Source organism: Macaca mulatta, chromosome 1 (genome assembly GCF_049350105.2).
Source record: "Macaca mulatta isolate MMU2019108-1 chromosome 1, T2T-MMU8v2.0, whole genome shotgun sequence".
NCBI lineage: Eukaryota > Metazoa > Chordata > Mammalia > Primates > Cercopithecidae > Macaca > Macaca mulatta.
The window spans coordinates 153,725,653-153,748,663 of record NC_133406.1 but is presented as its reverse complement, the minus strand read 5'-3'; the positions used below and the strand labels follow the sequence as shown (position 1 = coordinate 153,748,663).

General features: G+C 39.9%; 2 protein-coding genes across 4 annotated transcripts in view; one reads left to right on the top strand and one right to left on the bottom strand.

The window, feature by feature from the left end:
• SELENOF (selenoprotein F) overlaps window positions 1–7,260 on the bottom strand; it is a 51,418-nt gene extending 44,158 nt beyond the window's left edge. For 2 of the 3 annotated variants that reach the window (NM_001159416.2, NM_001346968.1), the window contains 1 exon segment: window positions 6,756–7,099. In NM_001159416.2, the coding sequence (NP_001152888.1) occupies window positions 6,756–6,839 (84 nt within the window). In that variant the 5' untranslated portion in view covers window positions 6,840–7,099. 3 annotated transcript variants of the gene reach the window in all.
• Window positions 7,261–7,431: 171 nt separating this feature from the next.
• The window catches only part of HS2ST1 (heparan sulfate 2-O-sulfotransferase 1), a gene marked incomplete at its 5' end in the record, with an annotated part of 194,666 nt that continues 179,086 nt past the window's right edge, over window positions 7,432–23,011 (top strand). The window contains 1 exon segment of the mRNA NM_001260915.1: window positions 7,432–7,894. Within this exon segment, the coding sequence (NP_001247844.1) occupies window positions 7,771–7,894 (124 nt within the window).

The window sequence follows — 23,011 nt, the reverse complement described above, 5'->3', positions numbered from 1 at the left end:
AAAGCAAAATTGACAAATTAAGTGGCTTGGTTAGGTGCGGTGGCTCACGCCTTTAATCTCAGTGCTTTGGCAGGCCAAGGCAGGTGGATCACCTGAGGTCAGGAGTTTCAGACTAGCCTCGCCAACACGGTGAAACCCTGTCTCTACTAATAATACAAAAAAATTAGCCGGGGGTGGTGGCGCATACCTGTAATCTCGGTTACTTGGGAGGCTGAGGCAGGAGAATCGTTTGAACCCGGGAGGCGGAGGTTGCAGTGAGTTGAGATTGTGCCATTGCACTTCAGCCTGAGTGACAAGTGTGAAACACAGTCTCAAAAAAAAAAAAAAAAAAAAAAAAAGGCTCTATTCCCTCCTTCTCCATGCATTACTCATTGTTTTATTTTTCTAGTATTAATGAGTTATTTCTAGATTAGAGTTGGCAGCAGAGAAACCGGCTTAACTTTCCTATACCATTACCTTAAAAATCTGATATAGCTATACATTTTGTTACACTTACACCTACATATTCATTATCTCTTCACTGGTCTTTATAACTCTCTGAGCAAACTTCAAATCTGAGACAAAAGCAAACAGATGGGATTACAGAATGAACTCTATGAAAATGAATACCAGAAACATGGCCATTACAGCAAGCTCTTATAAAGCAGCAGATATCTTGTTAAGTACTTTACATTATTATTCCATCTAATCTTAACCATCTTGTGAAACAGGTATTGTTATCACCATTTCATAAAGAAAAAAACAGGTTTAGGATAGTTAAGGTAATTTGTCTAAGACCACACAGGAAACAAGAAATGACAGCATCAAGATTCTAATTCTAGCATGCTCCCTAGGCCCCGAACCACTGACTACCATATTTCACAGAATCCATGATACACCATTATTGTATGTACCACTAATAATAAAAGCACCAACAATTATAACTGTGTGATCTAAAAGACCCAGCGAGATATTAACCTGAGAACAAATGGAGTGGGGGGTATCTCAGAAATAATGATACACAATTATCATTCTATACCACTTGTTAGTGTAGTGCCTTTTTGAATGAGAAAATATTACATATGATCTGAATGAAGGATTGAATATCATCACTTAGTTCTGGGGAATGCTAGTAAACAACTCCCTTAGACTGTACTAAAGTATCACTTTTCTATTGCTTATTTAAGCATACTCTATGTATTTTCAGATTAAATCATTTTATATCCAGTTGTTATCTCATTGAAATATTGACAAATATGCAGTTATTAACTTGAAATTAAAGCTATTCAGAGGAGTAGTTAATGGTAAAAAGTCAACTTGTCTAGTATAAGAAACTCAGAGGTATCAATTAACAAAATATGAGTGCAGTCCCAATGACAGTTTTATCCATAGCAGTATCTCAATCTCAAAGTGTCAAGAAATTGTTCCCTCATCCCCTTTTAATTCCTGTGGGAGCTTCCAAAGATTTCACTACTGCCAACTTCTTATGCCACCTGATCTTTTTTTCCCCTTGGGCCAACTGTGACATGCAGTTTCCAACTTCTTAGTGTTTTTTCAACAATTATCTATACCCCTTTTCATTTTCAAGGTTTTTCTTGCTTTCTTAAAAGCACTAGTTACTACAGAAGAGACATGAATAAACCTTAGGGAAGTTGTAACAGTTCAATAAGGGTGAATTGTCCAGCACTCTCTCTTTTCTGAGTAATTTTTGTATTTTTGAGATGGTTGGGCTTCCTCACTGCTCTACACAAATTGCAAATATCCTGTTGACTTTGGTGGCACTAAGCAACAACACAGACAAACTGGGGCCATTTACACTTCAGAGGGATTTAAATGAACAAATACATACGAGACACAATGAAGGGAATATAAAATAAAAATGGTTCCTGTATTCCCTTTGGCTACATTCTTTTTTTTTTTTTTTTTTTTTTTTTGAGAGGGAGTCTTGCTCTGTAGCCCGGGCTGGAGTGCAGTGGCCGGATCTCAGCTCACTGCAAGCTCCGCCTCCCGGGTTTAGGCCATTCTCCTGCCTCAGCCTCCGGAGTAGCTGGGACTACAGGCGCCCGCCACCTCGCCCGGCTAGTTTTTTTTTTTGTATTTTTAGTAGAGACGGGGTTTCACGGTGTTAGCCAGGATGGTCTCGATCTCCTGACCTCGTGATCCGCCTGTCTCGGCCTCCCAAAGTGCTGGGATTACAGGCTTGAGCCACCGCGCCCGGCCCCTTTGGCTACATTCTAATTGGCACAGGGACAGGAGGAGTGGAGGGATACTGAGACACACACACAGAGCTATGATTTGGCTAAGACCGTGTGGATTTGCATAATACAGTATAAAGTATGATGATACAAGGCCAGGGGTAGTGGCTCAAGCCAGTAATCCCAGCACTTTGGGAGGCTGAGGCAGGCGATCATGAGGTCAGGAGTTCGAGACCAGCCTGGCCAACATGGTGAAATCCCGTCTCCACTAAATATACAAAAAATTAGCCAGGCATGGGGGTGTGTGCCTATAATCCTAGCTACTCGGGAGGCCGAGGCAGGAGAGTCGCTTGAACCTGGGAGGCAGAGATTGCACCAATGCACTTCATCCCAGGCGACAATGTGAGACTCAGTCTCAAAAAAAACAAAAACAAAAACAAAAACAAAGTATGGTGATACAACATGCAAGGGAGAAATTACATGTAACTTTGCAAGTCTGGAAGTGGAATGTGAGTTAAGTTTTGCATTCTATTGAAACATCTTAGTTCAGGGAGAAAGAGATAAAGAAACAAAGGCCAAGAGTAAATAATTTACCTTAGTTATTAGAAGATAAAACTAAAAAATACATTTCATTAAAAGTAGTGTACTTTCCACTAAATTATACATCATGAGTATGAATTCAATAGGCAGAGTTTGAGAGAGAAAGGCTGCATATGATGGCTGTCTTTGGGAATATTTGGTGGAATGGTGTGGCTGTGGCTGATAACCCAATAGTTTCATTTGATGGCTTACTGTGTTGTAAGTTAGGATGTTCCATCCTGTGGGGGTCACATTCACAAAAAAATGGATAAGTTGATTCCTGCCTCAAAAGGTTTCAGTCTGGCCGGGCGCGGTGGCTCACGCCTGTAATCCCAGCACTTTGGGAGGCTGAGGCGGGTGGATCATGAGGTCAAGAGATCAAGACCATCCTGGCCAATATGGTGAAACCCCGTCCCTACTAAAAATACAAAAATTAGCTGGGCGTGGTGACATGCACCTGTAATCCCAGCTACTTGGGAGGCTGAGGCAGGAGATTCACTTGAACCTGGGAGGTGGAGGTTGCAGTGAGCCGAGATGGCGCCATTGCACTCCAGCCTAGCAACAGAGTGAGACTCCGTCTCAAAAAAAAAAAAAAAAAAAAAAAAAGGTTTCAGTCTAACATTTACTTACTAGCTAGAGTTGCACAGCTACCACAAATTTTTGAATCATATCTAAGGCAAAGTCCAAGCATGTGCATTTTTTAACCTCTCCTCCTTCCAACAATTTTCATCTACACACCTCCAGTTGGGATCACTGATAATAGAGCTCTATGAAGCTTACTGAAGCTGATAATAGTTTCCAAACAGATTTCATACTTCCAGGTTTTCACACCTTTGCTTGTGGGTTCTCTAATTAATTAATCAAACATTTCACTTATACATCAAGTATTGTATTACTCTGTATATATATCACTAGAGATAAAACAGTCAACAGGAAAGACAGGGTACTTCCCTTTGGGGGTGGGTAGGAGAATGCCAAAGAACAAGAAATCATTAAAGAAAACTATGGAAAGTATCTCAGAAAATAAATACTGATCACCATTGGAGCACATAGAAAGACTCTTAATCCAAACCTGGGGTATAGCAAAGCTTTGTTGGAGGAAGTGATTTCTCTGCTAAGAACAGAAAGAGAGTAAGTAGAAGATAGCCATATTTTTTTGTTGTAGGGTAGGAGAAAGGGAGCAGAGAATGAGAAGCTGGGAAGCGGCTTCTAGGTAATGAAAACACCATGTTCAAAGATCTGGTGAGGGAGAATACAGTATGTGAAATAAGCTAAACAAGTGATGCCAATTCTCCACTTGTACCTTTCTGCTCTCCTAATAGATGTAAATGTTGGGGAATAAGCCTGGACAGACAAACAAGTGCCTCCTTAAGGAACTTCGAGGAAGACAGACTTCACCTTAAAAGCAATAAGCAGCCACTGAAGAGTTTTAATCATGACAGATTTAAGTTTTAGGCAGATTACTTGACGCACTGTAGAGATTGGAAATGAAATGATGAGATGGGAGACCAGTTAAGGAAGCTGTTGTAATTCTAGGCAAAGATAGTGGCCTGAACGTAAGTATTAACTGTGGAAACAGAATTATTAAGTGGACTGGCTTAGAGATTTTTAAGGCTTCAACGACTAATTGAATTCAGAGAGTGAAAGGAAAGAGGATTTAAAATGACTTTTTTTTTTGAGATGGAGTCCCGCTCTGTTACCCAGACTGGAGTGCAATAGTGCGATCTCCGTTCACTATAACCTCCGCCTCCTGGGTTCAAGTGATTCTCCTGCCTCAGCCTCCTGAGTAGGCATGTGCCACCACGCCCAGCTATTTTTATATTTTTACTAGAGACGGGGTTTCACCGTGTTGGTCAGACTAGTCTTGAACTCCTGACCTCAGGTGATTTGCCCACCTCAGCCTCCCAAAGTGCTAGGAATACAGGTATGAGCCACTGCACCTGGCCAAAAATGACTAATTTTTGGCTTGGGCAATTGGGAAGCCGACAAAGGCAAAGCCAATCATTTAGATTCTGAATACAGCCAGGGATAATTCAAAGGGTGAACCAAGAGGCTGTTATTTTTGAGGAGAGAGATATTTATGGCCTGAATGATTAACAACTGGATGGATTTGAGATATTTAGGAATTAAAATCAGTAAGTTTCAGTAATTCCCTGGATATGAGATATGGAAGGAAAGGAGTCAAATATGACACCCAAATTTCTGGCTTGGATTCTGTGAACAGTCACTGTGGTACACTGTTTAATTAACTCTTATCATTATTACACATGGAATTAGTTAATTCCATAAATTCCTCCTCTCCTGGTATGCACACTTTGCAAAGTGACTCTGTCATTCCTTCCATGTAGGGATGGAATCTATTTCCCCATCCCTGAAATGTGAACTAGTCTTGTGACTTGCTTTGACAAATATGTGATGGAATGTATGTGATTTCCAAGGCAAGGCCTTAGGAGGCATTGTAGCTTTTACCCTTTTGGAGTGCTGCCCTGAGAGTGCCATGAAAAGAAGTTGGTCTGGCCGACTGGAGGATGAGAGGTCACATGGAAGAGAACCAAGTCCTGGAGCTGACAGCACCAACTATGAAAAGTGGTAACCCTGGGACCTTTCAGTTTAGTTGACCTACTAGGTCAATAAAAAGCATCAATGAGGCCAGGGGAAAACCAACATAGGTGGAGTAGTTCTACTCCACTGACCCAGAATTATGAGAAATCGTGGCTGTTTTAAGCTACCAGGTTTACAGTGTGGTTACACAGCTATAAGACAACTGAGAAAGACAGAGGGAGATCAAAAAAAGACAACCTGAAATGTTATTCTCAAATGACCTAAAGATACGCAAAAACTCTTAAACAGTAGAAAGTTTAGGGAGAGGTAGGTGATCCAATAATTCCTAGCACCAAATGCCTGAATAACAAGAGCAATGGAATGTTAATTAGAGAAGTTAAGAATCTACCTTTTGGATAAAGTAGCCAAAGCAAACAGGCAGGATGCTTTCAAGCTCTTTGAGAAAGGAAAGCAGAGGTGTTCACGGAGGACTCCGGGGTAGTCCCTCACACCCTCAACCCTGGATAAGTAAATTAAACCAGCTCTCCTTATTAGAGACTGCCTGAAGAATTAAGCTAGGATAAAAAACGTAAAAGCTTTCAGCACTATGCCTAAAATTTTATTATTCACACAGCAAAACATGGATATGAGAAAAAATAAGTTAAAAGTACACCTTTCCCATTCAAAGGTATTCTGCCTTTCTCTATTCTGCCAATAGAGAAAAATGAAATAAAAAACAATGTCTTAAAGACAACGAACATCATTAATTTGTACACCTTTCCCATTCAAAGGTATTCTGCCTTTCTCTATTCTGCCAATAGAGAAAAATGAAATAAAAAACAACGTCTTAAAGACAACGAACATCATTAAAAAATTAACTTCAAAAATAAATTATACTTTGGTATAGATAGCTCCTTTTACTCCAACAACATTGTTTAAAAGCACAAATCGCACTCAAGCGCAGCCAGCCATTTGTGAATAGCAGAGGAGAACGGAGGTTAAGAGGCTAACAGAAGTGGTGAAAATGAGAGAGCGCGCGCGAGAGAAAGGTAAACAGAAACTGTTCTCCTGGACCAAAGACTTGAAGACTTGCCTCTAAGATTTGGAAGTCTCGTCATGAGCTCTTGCAGTTCTGCCCGTTTAAAAACCACCTTCACTTCTTGCCAAGCTTTATTATTTCCCCCTCCCACCTGGTGTGATTTACAGATTGTTTTTAGCTAGAGCCGTATAAGAGAAGCTAAGTATCCAAGACAATCCGAAGTCAGGAGAAAACTGCTGCCAGAAACCCAAGGCGGGGAAGAACAAGGATCAACCGAAAAATTAAGCCACGTTGCATTCCGGCCGCAGCAGTCATTAAGGAGTCCTCCCCGCCCTTTTCAACCAGGACTGAATGTTGCGTCTTCCTCAGCTGCAATCTCTCCTACTCTCCCTGTGGCAGCTGCGAAGGTGACCTACACTCACCGCTTGAAGCACAGTCGCCAACAACAACCGTAGCCCAAACGTCGGCACCAGCCACCCACTCAGCCCAGCCGCCATCGCTACCATTTTCCGCAGGTTTCTGGCTGCCTAGAAGGACCCCTTAGCTAGGGCCGTCCACTCCAGAGCCTGATCCAAAATAGAACGCTAACGGCCGTTGCCCTTACATCTCTTATTTGGAAGTGACAGGTATTAAATAACGGCATATGAGAGCTTAAAAGTCATCAAATACAAAGACAGTCACTGGGTGCTTTCGATTACCCAAATCAGGCACTTTCCTAAACTCCCCACTTCTTTGCTTCTACGGTCTCCTTTCTTTCATTCACGACACTTCGTCAAGCAGCCAAGAAGCCACGCCTTAGCCAGTTTTAGCCCTGCCTTCTTCTCCAAGTTTACCCAATTGAACGTCGTCTTGATTGAGCTCTGTGGCAGAGGAAACCAACCGTAAACCGAACCAAGAGCGAAGCGCAGGGGCTCTTCGGTCCAATAATTGGACCCGAACGGGAGGAGGGGCGGGGCTTCTGGTTGCCGAGCAGCGTACGCGGATGCGTGCGCGTGGTGGCGGAGGGGGATGGGCGGGGGCGGGGCTGAGGGCGGCGCAGCCGCAGCGCTAGTGGAGGGGCGCGCGGCCGCGAGCAAAGGAGGGAGGGAAGGAAGGAAGAGAGGAAGGCGGGCAGGCAGGCGGGCGCGGGGGTCGGGGACTGAGGCAGTAGAAGGAGGCGAGAGCCCGGCAGCCGCTTCGCGCTGTTTGCTGCGCGGGCTTTTGGAGGGGGCGGCCGTTGAGTCGGCTGAGGAGAAGCGGACACCGGCGGCGTTGGTGCTAGCGCCTGGGGGAGGGGGACTAGAGAGGCGAGAAGGGGGGTCGCTGCGGTGGTTCTCTCGCTGTCGCGCTCTCTTTGCCTCGCTCCCGGCTCGGCGGGCTCCTCCCGGCGTCTCTCTCGCCTCCGGGGCCCCGCTCCCCGCCCCCCGCGGTATGTCTTGATCCCGAGCAGCGGGTTTCATGGGGCTCCTCAGGATTATGATGCCGCCCAAGTTGCAGCTGCTGGCGGTGGTGGCCTTCGCGGTGGCGATGCTCTTCTTGGAAAACCAGATCCAGAAACTGGAGGAGTCCCGCTCGAAGCTAGGTGAGGAACTGAACTGCCCCGGGCTGAGTGCTGTGGAAGGGGCCGAGGAGGCACTGCCGCCGGAGCAAGTGGGCGTTTGTCTAACCTGGGGTCTGGCTCGGGGGCTGAAAGAGGTTTCAAAGAGAACCGGGAACTAGGGGCAGCGAGGGCACGAGCTCCAAGAATGGGTTGAATTAAGCTTGAGTGGCGTGCTGGGCTCGCGAGGTCACGGGACAGAGGTTGCAAGGTTGGGCTTCCCGAGCCAAAGGGATGCCCCAAAGTAGGCATTCCACGGAGAGAGAGTGAGAGAGAAGACCGAACTCAATGGGGAGCGGGTGTTGCTGGTGGAGACAGAAGCGCTCAGCATCGCGTGTTCTCTTGGAAGTCGTACAGAAAGCCCTGGCAATGTCAGACGAGGGGTATTCTAATTTGAGCTATGGGCATCTGGATACGAATTCTTCTGGGGGTTCATGAAGGGATAGGTGCGCAGAAATGGAAGGAGATGCTGCGACGATGGAGAGTAAAATAAATACACTGTAGCGAGTTGCACTCTTGTGCTAGGGGCAGCAAGGGACCTTATAATTGCCAGTTGAGGGGGGCTGGCGGGGTAGTGCAGGAACGCGAGTGAAAAGCTTCATCGGAGTACGGAAATGAGGGTCCGGAGATTTAAAGTCTTTAGTGGCGCTAAACTGATGAATTGGGGCTTGAGAATAGGGATGCCTATGTATGTTGCTTCGCGGCAGTGTTGATGTGAATTTCGAAGAGGAGGGAACGCTGAAGGGGAATTATGTAGTGAAGTTTGTTAAAGGAAAAGTAGGATTATGCGGAAAGTTAACCATGTGGTTAAATACCTTAAAGGGTTAACAGGTGCTTTCATGTGTGAAGGGTTCTGAAGTACAAAAAGTTGGTGCGAAGTTGTGAAAGGCCAGAAAAAAAGCACAGAGAATAGGTACTTTCGGATTAATAGGGAACTTTGGCATTTGGAAGAGCTCAGCATGGAGAGCGAGAGTTAAAAGAATTGACAGTGATAAATTTCGATTTAAAAATGTGCATGGCACTTAAAAATCAACTCAAGAGGATGTAATTTGAATATGGAAAAGTAATGTGAAGTGTTTTTTGCATACTTTCACCTCAAAATCATTTTGAATACCTTTGAGAAGCCAGCAAAACAAAAGAAAACAAAACAAAAAAACCCCAGCAGTATAATTTAGACTAAGAAATAGATGTTACTGTGAATGGATGATTAATTTTTGGGAAAAATGTACCAGAAAATAATTGTGATATACGTACAGCAGCTATTTTGGTACAAGGCTTTGCAAAAGCCTTGACATTTTAAAGAGCCTTGAAAGAAAAACCATCAAGTAAATCTGAATGAAGTGCAACTAAAGTTGGAGAAAAACTAAAGATACTCCCAGTCCTCAACTCTAGAGTAAAATTCGAAGAGATACGCAGTTTATTTACCAGTTCTTTTATTAATATGTATCTTGTATGATGGAAAAAAATGTCCACTTTAAATATTGAAGGTTATCCAGTACGGTTTTTCTTTTGTATCCATTTAGCGACATTCAGGGTCATTATTGATCATTATTCTGGTCATTGATCATTATTGGTCATTATTCTGGCGTCATTAATGATCCAGCTCTACAGAAAAAAGAAAAGACTCCTCTTTGGAATTCTCTGGAGTTGATTTCTTAGACACATTACAGTGGGTTAGAATGACTTAAGTTTTTGGTTTTCCTCCTTGGCTAACATTTTTTTCCCCATATACTTGAAAATTGCTTCCATAGACACAATCTGAATAATTTTTAAAAGAAAATTCTCTGAAGATGTATAATGCCACAGTTAAAATATAAAGTGCTTTCTTGTGATACAAGAAAGAAAATTTCATAAAAAATAGTAAATATGCATCAGAATCCTCCTGGGACTACAGGTAAGTCTACCTGGGACTACAGGTGGGTGTTACCATGCCTAGCAGAGGAAACCATATTTTGACAACCAGATTCTGTACTAGGCACTTTTCATCTTAGATACTCATGTTTAAAGTAAGAACACCATTTAAAGCCATTTTTGGCCAGACGCAGTGGCTCACGCCTGTAATTCCAGCACTTTGGGAGGCCGAGGCCGGCGGATCATTTGAGGTCAGGAGTTCGAGACCAGCCTCGCCAACATGGTGAAACCCTATCTCTACTAAAAATACAAAAATTAGTCGGGTGTGGTGGCGGGCGCCTGTAATCCCAGCTACTCAGGAGGCTAAGGTATGAGAACCACTTGGACCTGGGAGGCAGAGATTGCAGTGAGCCTAGATCGCACCACTGCACTCCAGCCTGGGCAAAGAGCGAGCCTCAGTCTCAAATAAAACCAAAAAACAACAGAAAGCCATTTTTGCAGGTGCAGAAACAGGCTTAGAGGTTATATAACTTGCCCAAGACCACATCACATTTAAGTAGCAGAGCCAGGATTGCAACCCAGTTATGTCTGATTCCAAATCAATTGCTCCTTTAATTATGTCCGGTTGCTTAAGACTTTATATTGACATTACGCCAAGATTTAGCTATTTGAATAGAGTTTTAAAATTGTAATATCAATGTTTAATTGCATTTATTGCTAAGAATGAATATCATTCAGAGAAAATTGAATTTCTGACACAAAGGAATTGGTTTAGTGTAACGTCTGCCCCTTGTTTATATTCATGTAATGAACATAATTATGTTACCCAATGAAACAACTGAAATAGATAGCTTATTTTTACTATAGGAAAAAAAAATCTAGCTGTTTTCCATATGTGCAAAATCACAATGTTAAAAAAGCATTTTTATTTTGGCATTAAAAAAACCCTATTAAACATTTTGTCCTTAAAAGTAGTTATCATCATTTTCATTGTAGAAGATTCCAAAGCATAGTATTGTCTGATAGTGGCTTTAATATTCCTTGATTTGAGAATATAGTATTTTGATGGTAAGACCTCTAATAGAGCAATAGATGTATTCAAAACTGAGGTATACTCATTGACTACTTGGGAAATTCACTAATTAGGAATTCCTGAAAAAAAATTCAGTAATATAGTTTTTTTATTTTTATTTTTTAAAAAACAAATATGGCATTGTGGTGCACATATTACAATGAAGCTTGCTCTTTTTGCCTTGAATGTCATAGACATCTTTCCAGGTCAGTACATATAGATGTGACTTACTCATTCTATTAGTAATAGCTGTATAATACTCCAAAGTATGCATGTATCATAAATTTTTTTTTTTTTTTTTTTTTGAGACGGAGTCTCGCTCTGCGGCCCAGGCTGGAGTGCAGTGGCCGGATCTCAGCTCACTGCAAGCTCCGCCTCCCAGGTTCACGCCATTCTCCTGCCTCAGCCTCCCAAGTAGCTGGGACTACAGGCACCCGCCACCACGCCTGGCTAGTTTTTTGTATTTTTTAGTAGAGACGGGGTTTCACCGTGTTAGCCAGGATGGTCTCGATCTCCTGACCTCGTGATCCGCCCGTCTCTGCCTCCCAAAGTGCTGGGATTACAGGCTTGAGCCACCGCGCCCGGCCTAAATTATTAAGCCATTATTCTAGTAACGGACATTCAGTTTGTCCCCCATCTGTCGTGTGTGTGTGTGTGTGTGTATGTGTGTGTATATATACACACATATATATACACATATATAATTTTTTGACTTTTTTTTCTTAGTATTATAAACAATTACAGGAAACATCCTTATATATCTGTTTAACTCATGTTGATGTCATTTTGTGCTAGGATGAATTCTGTATGTGAGATTGCTGGGACAAAGGATATACATATTTCATAATTTAATAGATTTAAAAATCTACTTTTCAACATTTTTTTTTTTGTTTTTCAGAAGATATAGTAATCTACACTGCCAGCACATGTTCATTGCACTAGAAGATAATCAGCTTCTAATTTTTGCCAGTGTGAGGCTGTGAAATGATATACTGAATTAATTTACCTTCTGATTTCTAGTTAGGGTGAACATCTTTACATATGTTTATTGCCCATTTATATGTTAATTTTCATTTGTCTATTTTTCTATTGGGTGGTTTACTTATTTTTTTAAATGTTAGAATTAGTAATCCTTTATCTGTCATAAGTTCTGCTTTTTTTTTCTTTTTTGAGATGAGCCTTGCTCTGTCACCCAGTCTGGAGTGCAGTGGTGCGATTTCAGCTCACTCCTGTCTCAGCCTCACAGGTAGCTGGGATTACAGTTACGTGCCACCACGCCCAGCTAATTTTTGTATTTTTAGTAGAGACAGGGTTTCACCATGTTGGCCAGGCTGGTCTTGAACTCCTGACCTCAAGTGATCTGCCCCCCTCTGCCTTCCAAAGTGCTGGGATTACAGGTGTGAGCCACTGCACTCGGCCTCTTGCATTTGTTTTTGTCCAAGTTTGCCATTTGTTTTTTGACTTTATGGTGTGTTTTGCTCATATAGAAGTTTTAAAATATACACAGTTAAATCTATCAATTTAGGTAAGTCGTTTTCATATGTTGCTTAGGAAGACTTACCCTGAGCCAAGATTGTGTACATTTTCTTATTTTATTATAGTATTTTATAGTTTATTACATTTGGCTCTTTAAACCATTTATATGTTTACAGAGATTTATCATGATTTTCTCAGTAAATAATTCATTTTTTCCAACTGTATGTTAACATTCCTTCTTTTAATCACATACTAAGTTTTCATATGTTCTTGGATCAATTTTGGATGCTATTTTCCATTAATCAGAGACTCTTTAAACCTCAGGGACCCATAAATAGGCTTCAAGGTGAATTCCCTGAAATTATATACATAACTTTCATCAGATTTGCAAAGGAGTATGTGATTCCTTTAATGGCAAGGATCACAGATATAGTAGATGTTTCATATTTAGTGGACTTTTTTTGTTTTAATAACATAACATGCAGATTGTGAGTTGAATTTAGGAGATAAGCGCATTACTTGTGAAAAAGAAGTTTTTCAACTTCTAATGAAGTTAATACTTCATTGTATTAAAATGTAGACTTAATTTTCTAGTGAGAAATGGAAAAGGACAGGGAATCCAAATGAAAACTATTTAACTGTGACTCATTACCATAAAATGTCAGAATTTGTGGCTGGTGAAAAGTAGTTCTTCCCGAATTTCAAGAGTGCACTTGTTGCTAATATTGACTGGTCGAACAGTGCAGCGAAACGTTTTCTCACATAAATGATAGAACTATGTGCTTGGTAACTTTATTTTCTATAGGGTTTTAGCATTGTAAGTAATTTGTTGACTGTATTCTTATATCCCTATATGAATTTATGAGCACGTTAGGAATAATCTTTTACATGGGGAAAATAATTGAGAATGGATTATGTACTCATCCATAGGTGATAATTATGTTAGTCATTATGTTCTTAAAACTCTACTAGACTAAACAACTAATTCCAGGGCCAAGGTTGAGACTGCTTTTTGGAATTTGGTAGTTTTTACAAGTTCCTGAAACCATGCAGTGATACCTGTAACATGTTCCAGAGAATGGTAGATTTCCTTACTTCTGAAATCATTTGGAAAACCTCACAGTAGCTACTGTTTTGAGGACTTTGGGTTAATAGGAATACAGTTATTCTAGAATTGGTAATTGGTGCCTCACTTATTAGTCTTGAATAAGATATCTAGTGCCATGGAGTGGTCACCTGAAACAGTTGATCTCAATTAAGATAATTCCGGGATGTCCGTCCACCACTCTGGAAAGCCTTCTAATAGCTTTATGACACTTAGTGAAATTGAAATAATAATGAATGTTCAAACACTGCTCTCCAGAAAGACCACTTTTGAAGGATGTACTTATAGATGAACTTCATAATCATGGTTCACTATAGCCTAGTTATTTTTAAGAATTACCCACCTACCAGTACCTGTACTTTTGTATTCTGCCTTTCTGCCTGTTAACAATAGATTAACCGTCAATGCTCCTGTTGGGTAATTTGTACACCTGATTCTATTGCCTCACTTACCTAAAGACATGGTTCCAGAAGCTTTCCCTCATTCTCCTGTAACAGTGTATTCTTGAAAATTGCTAATAGAGTAGATTTTAAGTGTTTTCACCATACCAAAAAAAAGTATGTGAGGTAATGCATGTTGGGTGAATTAGCTTGATTTAGCCATCCATGATATATACATGTTTTAAAACATGTTGTACAGATAAATATATATAGTTTTGTCAATTAAAAATTAAGAAAAAAATAAACTACCTTGGTAAATGTTCCAGGTGAATGTGAAAAATACGTATTCTGTTGTTATTGACTGAAGTGTGCTGTAAATGTCGAGTGGTTGGTAGTATTGTTACATTGTTTTGTATTCTTGATTTTTTCCTGCCTCTTCATCAGTTATGAAGAGGGGTTTTGAAATCTTTGATATAATTGTGGATTTGTCTGTTTTTCTTGTAATTCTGTCACTTTTTGCTTCATGTATTTTGAAGTGCTGTGATTAAGTATATGAACATTTAGGCTGTCACGTCTTCTTGATCGACCAACCCTTTTTTTAATAGAAGATACTGTGTTTATCCTTGGTAATATTCTTTGCTCTGAAACCTACTGCTGTGGTGTTAATGTCTCCCCCAAAATTTACGTGTTGGAAACTTAATCCCCGATGCAACAATATTGGGGCGGGGAATGGAGGGTGTTTAGGTGATGAGGGCTTTCTCCTCATAACTGTATTAATACTGCTATAAAAAAACTCATGGGAGTGGATTTTCTTTTTTCTACGTAAGAAGACAGCATTTGTCCCCCTTTTGCCATTTCTACCCCCAACCATATGAGGATGCCGCAAGAAGTCCCTCTCCAGATGCTGGTGCCTTGATTTTGGACTTCTCAGTTTCCAGAACTGTGAAGAAATACATTTCTGTTTTCTATAAATTACCGAGTCTCAGGTATTTTGTTTTAGTACCACACAGTGGACTATGACACTTACTTTGTCTAGTGCTAATACAGACACTTCAGTTTTTTTTTTGAGTAGTGTCAGGTGGTATATCTTTTCCCATCCTGTTAGTATTAACCTACTTGTGTATTTATATTTAAAGTGGATTTTTGGTAGACAGCATCTAATCTTGCATCCAATTTCACAATCTCTTTTGTAAATGAAATATTTAGAACACTTAATGTGATTATTGATGTGGTTGGGTTTAAATTTGAGTTGCTATTTGTTTTCTGTTTGTCTTAACTGTTTTGTGATTCCTTTTTTTCTGTTTTTAGGATTAAAGGAGTATTTTTAAATTCCATTTTTTAATTTGATGACTTACTAGCAGTGCTCTTTGCTGTTTGTTTGTTTTTTTTTAGTGGTTAAGGGTTTATGGTATTCATGATAGAATTTCATGTGTAGTATAAGAACCTTAATATATTACCACTTTTTTCTGGGTTCTTGCTTCGTCGTTACACATTTTACTTCTATATATGAGTCCTACAATACATTATTATTTTGCTTTAACTTAGTTATCTTTTAAAAAGATATAAAATGCTTAAAAATTTTTTAAAAATTTACTCACATATTTACCATTCCCAGTGTTCTTCATTGTGTGTGTGTGTGTGTGTGTATGTGTGTGTGTGTATGCAGATTTCATGTGGTACCATTTATTTTCACCCTGAAGAATTTCTTTTAACATTACTTACACTTAAAAATGTACTGGTGATGAATTCTTTTCACTTTGTGTGTCTGAAAAAGTTTTTATTTGCTATAGTGTTTGAAGGATATTTTTGTTGGGTATAGAATTCTAAGCTGACATTTTTGTTGTTTCAGTACTTTAAAGATGTTGCTTCATTGTCTTCTGGCTTGCATTGTTTCTGATGAGAAAGTTGCCATCATTCTTTGTTCTACTATATGTAGCATGTCTTTTATTTTTCCGCTTTGCCTACTTTTAAGATTTTCACTAGGTTTTTAATTATTTGATATAATGGCCCTTGTATTATGTTTCTTGTTCCTGGGGTTTGTTGAGCTTCTTGGATCTGTGAGTTTATAGTTTTTATTTAAACATTTTTAAATATTTTAAACATTTTAAACATTTAAACATTTTTGGCCATTATTTCTTCACATATTAATTTTTCTGTGCTGCCTCTCCTCTCTTTCAGGGCTTCGAAATACACTTATATTAGGCCACATGAAATTGTTCCACAGTTCAGTAATGTTCTATTCGTCTTTCTCAGTCTTTTTTGTGTGTGTTGTTTTAGATAGTTTTTACTACTAGGTCTTTAATTCACCAATCCTTCTGCAGTATGTATTCCACTTTTAATATTACCCAGTTTATTTTTTATCTCAGGCATGGCCCCCCACCCTTCCCTCCACCCTTCTAAAAGTTCAATATAGGTCTTTAAAAAATTATCTTTCATTTCTTTCCTTAACATCCTGTATTAGCTCGTTTTCACGCCCAAGACTGAATAACTTACAAAAGAAAGAGACTTAATTGGACTTACAGTTCACATGGCTGGGGAAGCGTCACAGTCATGGTGGAAGGCAAGGAGGAGCAAGTCACATCTTTGTGGCAGGCAAAAAATGAGAAAGCTTGTGCAGGGGAACGGCTTTTTTATTTTTTTTTTGAGACGGAGTCTCGCTCTGTCGCCCAGGCTGGAGTGCAGTGGCGCGATCTCGGCTCACTTCAAGCTCCGCCTCCTGGGTTCACACCATTTTCCTGCTTCAGCCTCTCGAGTAGCTGTGACTACAGTCGCCCACCACCATGCCCGGCTACTTTTTTGTATTTTTGGTAGAGATAGGGTTTCACCATGTTAGCCAGGCTGGTCTCGATCTCCTGACCTTGTGATCTACCCACATTGGCCTCCCACAGTGCTGGGATTACAGGTGTGAGCCACCTCGCCCAGCAAGAACACCTCTTTTTAAAACTGTCAGATATTGTGAGACTTATTTGCTATCATGGGAACAGCATGGGAAAGACTTGCCCCCATGATTCAATTACCTCCCACCAGGTCCCTCCCACAGCACAGGGGAATTCAAGATGGGATTTGTGTGGGAACACAGCCAAACCATATCATTCCACCCCTGGCCCCTCCCAAATCTCATGTTCTCACATTTCAACACCAATCATGCCTTCCCAACAGTCCCCCGAAGTCTTAACTCATTTCAACATTAACTCCAAAGCCCACAGTCCAAAGTCTCATCTGAGACAAGGCAAGTCCCTTCTGCCTATGCACCTGTAAAATCAAAAGCAAATTAGTTATTTCCTAGATACATTGGGTAAATACACCCATTCCAAGTGGGAGAAATTGGCCAAAACAATGGGGTTACAGGCCCCATGCAAGTCCGAAATCCAGCGGGGCAGTCAAATCTTAAAGCTTCAAAATGATATCCTTTGACTCCATGTCTCACATCCAGGTCATGCTGATGCAAGAGTTGGGCTCCCACGGCCTTGGGCAGCTCCACCCCTGTGGCTTTGCATGATATAGCCCCCCACTCTTGGCTACTTTCACAGCATGGCATTGAGTGTCTGTGGCTTTTCCAGGTGCACTGTGCAAGCTGTCAGTAGATCTACCATTCTGAGGTCTAGAGGATAGTGGCCCTCTTCTCACAGCCCAACTAGGTCGTGCCCCAGTAGGGACTCTGTATGGGGACTGCAACCCCACATTTCCCTTCCACACTGCCCTAGCAGAGGTTCTCCATGAGGGCCTTGCCCCACAACAAACTTCTGCCTGGGTATCCAGGTATTTCCATACATCTGAACTCTAGGCAGAGGTTCTCAAACCTCAGTTCTTGACTTCTGTGCACTCGTAGGCTCAACACCATGTGGAAGCTGCCGAGGCTTGGGGATTGCACCTTCTGAAGTCATGGCCCGAGCTCTACGTTGGCCCTTTTCAGCCATGGCAGGAGCGGCTGGGACAAAGGGTGCCAAGTCTCTAGGTTGCACATAACACGGGGACCCTGGACCCAGCCCACGAAACCATTTTTTCCTTCTAAACCTCTGGGCCTGTGATGGGGGTTGCTGCTGTAAAGACCTCTGACATGCCTTGGAGACATTTTCCCCATTGTCTTGGGGATTAACATTCAGCTCCTTGTTACTTATGCAATTTCTTCAGTGGGCTTGGATTTCTCCTGAGAAAATGGAATTTTCTTTTCTGTCATACTGTCAGTCTGCAAATTTTCCTAACTTTGATGCTCTGTTTCCCTTTTAAAACTGAATGCCTTTAATGGCACCCAAGCCATCTCTTGAATGCTTTGCTGCTTAGAAATTTCTTTCACTAGAAATCCTAAATCATCTCTCTCAAGTTCAAAGTTCCACAAATCCCTAGGGCAGGTACAAAAGGCCACCAGTCTCCTTTCTAAAACATAACAAGAGTCACCTTTGCTCCAGTTCCCAACAAGTTCCTTGTCTCTATCTGAGACCACCTTAGACTGGACTTTATTGTTCATATCACTATCAGCAATTCAACAAGTCTCTAGGAAGTTCCCAAACTTTCCCACATTTTCCTGTCTTCTTCTGAGCCCTCAAAACTGTTCTAACCTCTGCCTGTTACCCAGTTCCAAAGTAACTTCCACATTTTGGGGTATGTTTTCGGCAATGCCCCACTCTATGATACCAATTCACTGTATTAGTCCGTTTTTCACGCTGCTGATAAAGACATGCCCAAGACAGCAATAAACTAAAAGAGAGAGGTTTAATAGTTCTACATGGCTGGGGCAACCTCACAATCATCGTGGAAGGCAAGGGGGGGTGGATGGTGGCAGGCAAAAAATGAGAACGCTTGTTTGGGGAACGCCTCTTTTTAAAACCATCAGATCTCACGAGACTTACTGTCATGAGAACAGAATGGGAAAGACTTGCCCCCATGATTCAGTTACCTCCTACCAGGTCCCTCCTACAACACGTGTGAATTCAAGATGAGATTTGGGTGGGGACACAGCCAAAGCATATCACATGCTTTTCCTTTTTTTTTTGGAACAAGTGGAATATTGTTATAATAATTCTTTCTGATGTCATTGTCTACTAATTCTATCATCTGGGTCATTTCTGGGTTGCTTTCTATTGATTTGCTTTTCTCTACATTATGGGCCATATTTTCTTTACGTGTCTGTTCATTTTTAACTGGATGGCAGACATTATTAATTTTACCTTGCTAGGTACTGGATATTTTTCATATTCCTATAAATACTTGCACACTTTGTTTTGGGACATACTTAAGTTATCTAGAAACAGTTTTGTCTTTTTGAGGCTTGCTTTTAAGTTTGTTTGATGGCACCACAAAGCCTTTAGTCTAGGACTAATTTTGCTCCATTACTGGCAGTCCCTTTTAGTGCCCTTCAGAGTATTCCACCCAGTGCCCTGTGTATTACAAGGTTTTGCCACTTTGGCTGAAGGGAATGCTGGTTGAGTGAATCCCCAAAATTGTTCCTCCTGTCCATTTTGAATGGCTGTTTTTTGGCCTCAGTTTCTTAACACATATGCACTGAGAGGTACTCTGCTGAAAATTGTGTTTTTGGCTCTGTCCTCTTCAGTACACTGCCCAGCAAACTTCAGCCGCTTTGTCTTTCCTAAAACCTTGATTCTCGCTGCTTAATTCAAGAAGAATGTTGAATCCCTGAATTAGACTGAGTTCTCCCTCCCTGTGCTGTAGCCTGGAAACTCTCTCAGGCAGTCATAGGACTCACTTCATTTCCTTTTTCTCAGGAATCCTCATACTATGCTGATTTCCTGTTTAATGTCCAAAGTCTGAAAATTGTTGTTATGTATTTTATTTTTGTTTTGTTGTTTCAGTTAAGAGGGTAAACCCAGTCTCTTTTACTCCATCTTGGCTAGTGGTAGAAACTGGGTGGATCTTCGATTGGGTGTCCCCGAGTTGACTGAGGGGAAAGTAGTGAACTTGGATCATTTGAATTATACTTGGTAATTAAAACTAATATTATAAATTCAGGGAAAGAATAATGGTTTTATTATGCTTCTTGATTTCTTCATAATCTCTAGTATGGTATTGAGCACAGGCCTTAGCAAGTTGTTAACTGAAAGTTAGGCAAGACTTACCCGTGATAGTCCCACCTTCCTCCTTCCTCATAGAAGTTTCAAGTGTATGTTAGTTAATTCTTTGAAATGTTATCAGTTTTATTCTGACTTTAAGAAACCAGACCTTTTGTATCCCTTTAGATACAGCTGAGTCTAAGAGGAAGACTTTCAGACTGGCTGATGAACCATGTGGCTCCAGAAGAGGTTTTTGCTTTTCCTGTTAGTATGGCTTTTGAGCTAATTGGTCACATTCTTGCTGGGCGTGGCTGGATTAATAGTTCTGTTCAGAGGCTTCTTTCCTGTATTCCTTCCAGAATACCTTTATTCCAAGCTAAGTAGTGGGGAAGAGAATCAGGGATAGTAGTGCTAATAGTAGTTATATTGAATATGTTGCATGTATAGAAAATGCATATAGTTTACCCTAAGGTGAATATTATTATTATAGTCCTCAGATGTTCAAGGTGGCATGATATAATTCTTGCTAAAGGTAGTTAGCTTGTACTGAACCTGTGAGTACTCGAAAGTGTCAAGGAGAAGTCTTTTAAATTGTAACTGTTGGATTCTCCTGTGGAAAGGTAGTGATTTGAAAATGGTGAATTGATTTGCTACTTATATAGCAACTTAAAACTGGATTTAGAGGGAAAGTAATGTCCACTTTCCTAAATTCCAGTATAAGTTAGGAATAATCCATTAGTATTACCTTATGTTTTTCCATTGTTTATTTTTAAATTTGTGATATAGCTAGAAATAAGTGATTTGTACAGGTAAGCACTCAGAAATGACTTTAGAGACTGATCAGATGATGTCAGTTGGGAAAGGAGAGTTGTGTTGGAAAACACCTTAGACTTTTGCTTGGTATGGTTAAGGATTTGAGGTTAAGTGGCTATGCAAGTGCAGACTAACTCTTGGCAAATTTATTTCTAATTATAAACTACGTTTGAGTTGGGCTTAATGTAATTTAGAGATGTTATTGGTTCATTGATAACAAACTTCTGGTATGTAGTCCCTGTATGCTTTGAAGCAAAACAGTATAGGAAATGGGCTAATCAAACTAGTTTTATTTTTTTCTGCTACATAAGTTGGTAGTCTGAGTCTCCATAGCTTGTCTTCAGACAATGAATTCTGTATCGAGTGCTCTGTTACTATCATGCTTTCAAAATAATGCTTTATTACAGTATGTCTTTTAGTTAATAGTAACTTAAAAAAGGAAATCTTTAGAAGAAACTAAACGCACAGCATAAACATTCTAACTAAAATCTTGCTGCAAACCTGAATTTTTATAGTGTATTCAATAGAGTTGCAAATTCTACCCTATTTTTATTCTAAGAGTTTGATGTTTAACTAGGGCTGTTTCTTTCAGTTTCTAAGGTGTGATGTAAAAGGACATAATCTTAAGTTTTCAGTGATAAAAAATATACTATTTTAAATATAGGCAGGAATATTAGAGCTTTGAGTAAAATTGAATTACTGGATTGAAATCAATAAAGTCCTTCTTCAACCTTGCATTTGATTTCCTTGTTCAAGTTTTGTCCATGACAAACTGAAACTGGTTCAGCAGTGAGGTTTGACACGAGGATTCTTGATCTATATTTAGATTTGATCTGTATTTAAGATTCTTGATTTATATTCTGTATTTGGGTGTTAAGAAAGTGCCTCCAATTGCCAGTGTTTTTATTTCAACACAGTTTTATTGCTTTTCAACAAAACATACCCAGCTCTTGTAAAGTGTTGGATGTTCCCAGAATGTTATACACCTCTGGCAGAAAAACTCAGTTGTTTCCTCTATAGAAGGGCTGATTAGAAAGACTGGCTTAACGTGATTTTAATGTATTTTAATAGTTTCTGCATTTGTTTAAATAAAATAGAAGAAAACATTCACCATTGTCTCCTAAGACATAAATTTCTTATCTTTCCTTCCTACTTTGAAGGTTAAAACAAAAAAGCAAAGTTGTGTGATGATATTTTAGTGTCTTGAAATGGATTTCTCAGCCATTAAAATAAGGGATATGTGTGACTTTTGCACCTCACCTGGGATTTGTCAGTGATACTCTGACTTGATATGTGCTTGTTCAGGTTTGTCTTACAGGTAAGATGCCATTGTGTGCCCTTTTTCTTTTGCCCTAGGTTGGAACTTTGTGTTTAATTAGTAAGCCATCATGACCTCTGAACCTTCATTTGTAACAGACAGTAACTAACAGTTATGGAGTACTTACTGTATATTTATAAGTGTTTTATGTGTATAGTTTCATTTAATGTAAATGATACTTGTTTTGCTTTCTTCAGAGAATTGCTGTTAAGATAAATGTTCTTCAAATGAGATAATGAATGTTTGTACAAACACTGTAGTTATAAATTGTTATTAATGACAATAATACCTAACTACTTTTTCTTTGCCATTGTTGTCTTTAAGGTTTAATGTAGTCTACAGCCTACATTTTTTGGTGCTGTAGTTTTTCCCAGTGCCTCATCTCATAGGATGACACTTGTCTGATAAGTCCAGATAAATCACATGATGTTACATGAGTTATAGATTTGACATTCAGTTTAGCTTTTTATTCTTTAATCACTGGCAATTCATATTGTTATTTGTCTCTTTAAAGTAGAAATCTATTTGTTTTCATATAAATTCTAGAAAAGCTTTGACTTTTTGATGTTACTGGACTCTCTTTACTCTTTCCTACTAATCCCTGTGAAATTGACAATTAAAGACAGATTTGTAGAATGCAAATTAAATTTAAATTGTCATGGGAATGTGTATATGTATGTGTTTATGTGCATATATGTGTATAAAATAACTCTTTGGCCTCTAAATTTTTAAAGGATTAATGATAGTCAAATTAATGAAAGAAGAAAGAACCTAAGCCTATTTCTCCATTTTAGAAAAAGTTTTATGTGATAGTTGCTTTATTATATTGTCAGTTTTCTCATGGTGATTCATTATTATATCTCAAATAGAGGAATATGTTCTGTATCCTTTATTTAAATGAGGAAAGTTCAGCTTTTCTTATCCTTTTAACTCAAATACAGAATAGCATAGGCTGTACATTAATATTTATTGCCAATTTTTTTTTTTTTTTTTTGGAGACGGAGTCTTGCTCTGTTGCCCAGGCTGGAGTGCAGTGGCGCATCTCGGTTCACTGCAAGCTCCGCCTCCCGGGTTCATGCCAT